At 55.6% G+C, this 6454-nt stretch overlaps 1 protein-coding gene across 1 annotated transcript in view; it reads left to right on the forward strand.

Annotated features, from left to right (window-relative positions):
- The first annotated feature begins 466 nt into the window (after window positions 1-466).
- The window catches only part of LOC130586301 (drebrin-like protein), an 11908-nt gene continuing 5920 nt past the window's right edge, over window positions 467-6454 (forward strand). Inside the window, exons 1-8 of the mRNA XM_057387081.1 lie at window positions 467-544; window positions 2373-2485; window positions 2754-2828; window positions 3111-3257; window positions 3846-3923; window positions 4611-4762; window positions 5423-5477; window positions 6034-6108. Coding sequence (XP_057243064.1) covers window positions 2390-2485; window positions 2754-2828; window positions 3111-3257; window positions 3846-3923; window positions 4611-4762; window positions 5423-5477; window positions 6034-6108 — 678 coding nt within the window. The 5' untranslated portion in view covers window positions 467-544; window positions 2373-2389. The remainder of the gene's footprint in view (window positions 545-2372; window positions 2486-2753; window positions 2829-3110; window positions 3258-3845; window positions 3924-4610; window positions 4763-5422; window positions 5478-6033; window positions 6109-6454) is intronic.

Consider the following 6454-nt stretch of genomic DNA (forward strand, 5'->3'; position numbering starts at 1 on the left):
GGGGGGGCCTGTGAAGTGTTTGCAGGGATGTGGGTGTTGAGGAGAGATGAGGTTGTTTGGGGTGGGGGATGGGGGTGTAGGAGAATCTGAGGGGGTGGAGAGGGGAGGGAGGGGTGGAAGTGAAACGGGGAATCGGTGTGAGTGAGGGGCCTGCGAAAAAATGTGCGACTGGGTCGGTGGCTTGGGGGGACATGGGGTGACAGGAATCAGAGTGTGGGTGTGTTTCGGGGGAATGTGGGGAATATAGAGCGAGTCAGGGGTGTGGGGTGGGTGAGGGGGTATAGGGGCACTTGGGGGGTGGGGTGTATAGAGGGAGGCAGGGCTGTGGGATGTGTCTGGGGGGATCAGTAAGTTCTGTGCTGTGGGCTGGGCAGTGCGTGGGGTGGGGGTCCCTGTGGATCTCTGCACTGCAGGAGGTGTCAGAGTTGTGTGAACACCCCAGATGAATGCTCTGCTGGTTAAAACACCCTTTTCTGCCTTAATTTTAGGGCTCTGTTCACCTATGAAGGCAACAGCAATGACCTGCGAGTGGCYGGCTCCGGAGGTGAGCATGTGGGGGAYCGTCCCCCTGTTCCCACGGCTCTCRGGCCTTCCAGGGGTCTGGGGGACTTCCTGGGCTCATCTCAGGCAGATGTCAGGTGGTTTTTAACTCTTGAGGGTGTTTTGGGGGGTGCCCTTGGTGATGGGACAAGGGTGGGAGCTGTGGGGGCTGTGTTGGGATGTCTGGTGTGGTTACRGAGTGAGGAATGTGGAGCAGAGCCTCACTGGCAGCTATGGTTCTCCTTTCATTTAATTTTCCTCATTTTCTAAAGATCCAAAGTTTGTGTCTTGTGTGCTCTTTGCATCCCTGAAGTATTTTAGATCCCAGATTTAGGCAAGACCACGTGGTACTTGCTCWGCCAGGGCTCCCCACTCAGTTCTCCTAAAGTTCCTCATGTCCAACTCCCTTATTCCCACAATTCTTTTTTATTTATTTTTTATCTGGCTGCTGATTCCCACCCAAACACTACTGGCTGGGAAGCTGAAGCCTTTGGGAAGCAGCGCATCCATGCTTGGGATTTGCATCCTCTCATCCCTCCGCAGCTTCTTCTGTTATTTCCAAGCATTTTTCTCAGGCTGTGGAGCTCTGTGGAAGTTTCTGGGATGCTCCAGGTGGAGCCTGTGGAGCCAGGGGTTTGGTGCTGGGGAATTCTGTTGAGGAAAACTCCTGCTGAGTCACAAATGAGAGTTTTGGGGAGCTGCAGAAGGTGTGCCCTGAGTTCCCTGCAGATCCCTGCTCCCCCCAGCATTCCCATCCTGTCCTTTCATGCTGGTGCTCACCAACCAGCTTTAAACTTCCAACCTTCAACTTCCCTGCTGGGTTTGGAGCCAAATTTAGAGGCAAACCATAAATATTTAATAGGGAGAAGGAAATGATCTGGGTGATGCTGCAGAGTGGAGCGAGCTRTGTTGGGCTGTGTTGGTCCTGCCAGGGGTGATAAGGACTGGTGGCTCTTTTCCCACTTTTCAGGGCTCAGACAGTCCAATGCAGGAGGAACTGTGGTCTGGGGGAATATTTTTGCGATGAGTGTGTGCATTTTTGGTGTTTTTYCTCCTTTCCTGGCAGTTTTTTAGTGTAGTGGAAGCAATGCTGTTCCCTTCCCATTGCCCCTGCCCGAGCCCTGTGTGGGGTTTTCCCTCTGGGATTCACTCCCCAGTCCCCAAACCAGCACTGAGACCACTCTGGGTGGGTGTGACAGCACGGGAGGCACTGAGGCAGGAGCTTTCTTGTGGTGGACAAGCAGGACCTTAGCCCATGTTACCCTTTTGGTTCCCCTTCTACTTCCCATTTGAGAAAGCAGGAACAAAACTCAGCCAGTTCCTCCACCACTTCTCAGCACCATTCCCACCCTCACTGAGGTGTTTCCTGGCTGTCCTGGTGCTCGCTGAGCAGAGTTTTGTGCAGGAACCTGTGGGCAAAGTGGCAGCTGCCTGCTCTCATTAAAGCTTCTAATTGATTAGGGAGTGTGAGCAGCTCCTTCCCCTTCTCTGTCATGGCTGCACTTGGTTGCAGTTCCAGGATCTGTGTTTGGAGTTAGTGAAGGCCTGAGGAAGAGGAACTGGGTGATGAAGGTTACTGGGGATGGGAGTGGGTGAGAAAAGSCCAGGGCTTGGCTCCCAAACGATCATGTGGATGATAAATGATTAAGTTATGTGTTTACAGAGTAAACASAGGGCTCTGAGACACTCATGGGGTACCACAACCCCACATCTAAYGGGGAKAATCTCCAGGGAATATGGAGCTGGSAGGCTGCAGCCTCTGYGGGTTTGGCTGTTCCCACRACRTGSATGCAATGGGCTGGACTCACCCCCTCTTCTTCTTCCTGGGACAGATGGGGGGCTGGAGGAGATGGTGGAGGAGCTCAACAGTGGCAAGGTGATGTACGGCTTCTGCCGTGTGAAGGATCCCAACTCGGGGCTGCCCAAATACGTTCTYGTCAACTGGGTGAGTGGGGACAGAGCTCGGTGTGACTGGGAGTGAGCTGGGAGCCCTCTGCCMTGGAGCCAGGCTGGCAGAGAATTGGGGTTCCTGGGCTCAGAGGTGTGGGGTCACACTGCTAGTGCAGTGCCCTCAGAGTGGTGCCCTCAGAGCCCCTTGCAGTGCCTGTAGGGGCTCCAAGAGAGCTGCAGAGGGGCTCAGCTCGAGGTGCTGCAGCTGTGAATGCACCRTGGATGAGTTCAGGTGAGCCAGCCCTGGTGGTGTCTCGTTGCAGACGGGTGAAGGTGTCAATGACGTGCGGAAAGGAGCCTGCGCCAACCATGTCAGCACCGTGGCCAACTTCCTGAAGGTCTGTTCCTCCTTTTGCTCTCACTCGTCAAATGAGGAGCTCATTGAATGGTTTGGGTTGGAGGAACTTTATAGATCATCCAGTTTTACCCCATTGCCATGGTCAGGGACACCTTCCAGTAGATCAGCTGGAAAAAAAAAAATCCTTCTGGATATTTTCTCCTTCTCACCAGAACCCTTTTCCTTCCCCTGGGAGCACAGACAGGACACATCATGGCAGGGTGGTGGGTTTGTGGGCTCTCAGAGTGACCCCCTCACCCCCATCCTGGTTCYCTCTGCTCAGGGGGCTCACGTCACCATCAACGCCCGGGCAGAGGAGGACGTGGAGCCTGAACTCATCATGGAGAAGGTGGCCAAGGCCTCTGGGGCCAACTACAGCTTCCACAAGGAGAGCAACAAGTTCCAGGACTTGGGGCCTCAGGCTCCCGTGGTGAGTTGAATCAGCAAGGGCTTTTGGGCCCCTCTAGGTGAGGGGCAAGTCTGGGACCGCTATCATTCCGTGCTGGAAGGGGTGCCCTGGCCATTTTCATGTCTGTGGAATGTTCAGCCTGGAGAAGGGAAGGCTCCAGGGAAAATTTAGAACTCCTTGCAGTGCCTAAAAGGGCTCCAAGAGAGTTGGACAGAGACTTTGCACCAGGGCACCAAGTGACAGGACAAGGGGGAATGGCTTCCAYTGCCAGTGGGCAGGTTTGAAGCMTGGAATCGTGGGTTGGGTTGGGTTGGAGCGATCTTAAAGCCTCAGCCATGGGCAGGGACACCTTCCACTAGACCACGTTGCTCTGAGCTCTGTTGAGCTTAGCCATTCACACTTTCAGGGATAGGGCAGCAACCTGTGCCAGGGCTGGCAGTTCCCCATTTTTAGCAATGTGCACATCACTGGCCTCACCCAGCTCTTCTTTAAATTTTGGGACAAAGCTTCAGGTTATAGGAACTTCTAAGAGAAGTCCCAGACTGAGCTGATTTGGGTTGATTTTTGACCACAAATACAAAATAGGTGATTTCTCTGTGTCTCCCTCAGGGCTCTGTCTACCAGAAGACAAATGCCATGTCTGAAATCAAGCGGGTCAATAAGGATAATTTCTGGGCCAAAGCAGAGGTGAGTGAAGGCATGTCTTGGAGCACAGTATGTTTGGATTTAGCTGGAGATTATTCTTCACATGGTTATTCCTTGTCTGGGAATTGGGGAATCCTGCCTGGAATCAGGGATCTGGGGCTCAGGGAAGCACAGAGCTACTGCCTTGGGGTGCTCAGAGAGGAGGGGCTGAGTCTGGAAGGGGAAAGTGCTCTTTTATCTCATCTGAATCTGGCTCAGGGCTGCTGGGGTGGGCTCAGAGAGAGAGAGTTGGGATGCACCCCAGCTCCCAGTGGATGGCTGGGCTGTATCCTGGCTCTCCTGGCAGATGGCTGGGCTGCATCCCAGCTCCCAACAAACCCCATTTGGGTGAGGAAACTGCTTTTTGACCTCTCCAAAGGCTACTTCCTGTTTCATTCCTTTTCACATTGGGTTTTGTGGAGTTAAGCAATAACGTGTGAACTTTCTGAGTGGATAAGTGCCCTGGGACCCACCATGAGCCCCAGGATCCCCTGTGTGCTCTGGGGTACGCTGTGTCCCCTGGGACCCACCATGAGCCCCAGGATCCCCTGTGTGCTCTGGGGTACGCTGTGTCCCCTGGGACCTGCCAGATGCCCCAGGATGCAGAGGGCCAGGGTTTCCAAGCACTAGCAGTGTGAMCCCACACCTCTGAGCCCAGAACCCCAATTTTTTATGCCCATCTTCCCTCAGAAGGATGAGGAGAACCGGCGGCTGGAGGAGAAGAGGAGGGCGGAGGAAGAGCGGCAACGGCTGGAGCGGGAGCGACGCGAGCGGGAGCTGCAGGAGGCAGCGGGGCGGGAGCAGATGTTTAAAGCCAGATCCAGTGAAATYGAAGCCCAGAAGTGAGTGGGGTGTTTGTTGGGAATGATTCCCAGAGCTCATGCTGCTCTATGGGATCTCTGTAGTGCCGGGTGTCTCTGTCGCTGCCTGTCCAGCAAGGTTTATTCCTTTGGGAATGGTGGGTCATGTCCATGCATTCCCCACTGTGGGAATTCCTGCAATCCCAGGAAATTGCCTTCCAGGAGAATAGATATGAAGGGATCTTGCTCCAGGTGTGGAAGGAACATCTCCCTGGCGAACCCCCAAGGCTGCTTGTCCATCATCATGCCTGGGTCTCCCTGCGCATGGATCCTGCTTCAGGACTACTCCTCCTTTTGCTTCCCAAACTCTTCCCTGACASCTGTGGCCCCTATTTTTGGGGTGTCAGAGGTCCAGGGGGCTCCAAGCCACACAGGGACGACTCCAGGGAAATCTGCCCAGCTCCCATATCAAGATACTCATGTCCATATCCCCAAGGAAGAGATTTCCTTGTAATGATCCCACTGTTTGGAGCAGCTCCTGCCCCTCTCATGCTCCTCTCTCAAGGGTGACCAGCTYCTTGTCTGGCACTCAAGTGAGGGAACATTACCACAGTGAGGGATGGCCTTTCTGTGCTATYCCCAGGGACCTGCAATCGGGTGAGGTCTCAAATCCTCAGTTTTAACCTCAGTTTGTCCCCATAGGAGACTCCAGCAGCAACAGGAGGCTGAGAACAGGGACAGGGAGCAGCAGCAATGGGTGAGCTCCAGTGTTGGCCCTAGGAGTGGTTTATCCATGGTGGAGGGGACAGGGACCTGGGGCAGGGCAAGTGGAAATGGCCCCAGGTTGCACAGKGGGAGGYTCAGGTTGGATATTGGGAAAATTCCTTCATGGAAAGGGTTGTCCAGCCCTGGCACAGCTGCCCAGGGCAGTGCTGGAATCTCCATCCATGGGGGGGATTTAACAGTTGTGGGGATGTGGCACTTGGGGACATGGGTCAATGGTGGCCTTGGCTGTGCTAGGGAACAGTTGGACTTGATGCTCTCAGAGGGTTTTTCCAACCTCAACCATTCCATGACACCAAGGCCARAATTCCTGTGCCTCCCTCCCAAATCCAGGGCTTCCTCCTCGTTCACCCTCCATTGCCACATCAATCCSGTGGGTCTGGAGGGGGCCAAAGGGGGCAGAAGGGACCTGAGGGGGCAGAATGGTTCTGGAAGGGATTGGATGGGGCAGTAGGGGGCTGGAGGGGGCAGGAGGGCTGGACAGGTCGGGAAGGGGTGGCTCAGCACCCAGATACTCTCCTGTGCCACAGAAGGAGCAGGCTGAGGAGTACGAGGCGCGGCAACGGAAGGGATTCAAGAGAAGCGAGTCGGTGGAGAAAGCCCAGGTGTGAGACTGGGGCCCTGAGCTCTGGGGAACAGGAGGTTACCCTGGGGAATGGGGGGCTGCCCTGGGGAATGTGGGGCTGCCCTGGGAATGGGGGGCTGCCTGGGGAACAGAGGGCTGCCCTGAGGAACGGGGGGCTGCCCTGGGGAACTGGGGGCTGCCCTGGGGAACTGGGGGCTGCCTGGGGAACTGGGGGCTGCCCTGGGGAACTGGGGGCTGCCCTGGGAATGGGGGGCTGCCCTGGGGAATGGGGGGCTGCCCTTGGAATGGGGGGCTGCCCTGGGGAAAGGAGGAGTTGCCCTGGGGAACGGGAGGCTGCCCTGGGGAAAGGAGGAGTTGCCCTCGGG

Source organism: Malurus melanocephalus, unplaced genomic scaffold, assembly GCF_030028575.1.
Source record: "Malurus melanocephalus ecotype Western Australia unplaced genomic scaffold, MMel_1.1 scaffold_1127, whole genome shotgun sequence".
In the NCBI taxonomy this organism is placed as follows: Eukaryota; Metazoa; Chordata; class Aves; order Passeriformes; family Maluridae; genus Malurus; species Malurus melanocephalus.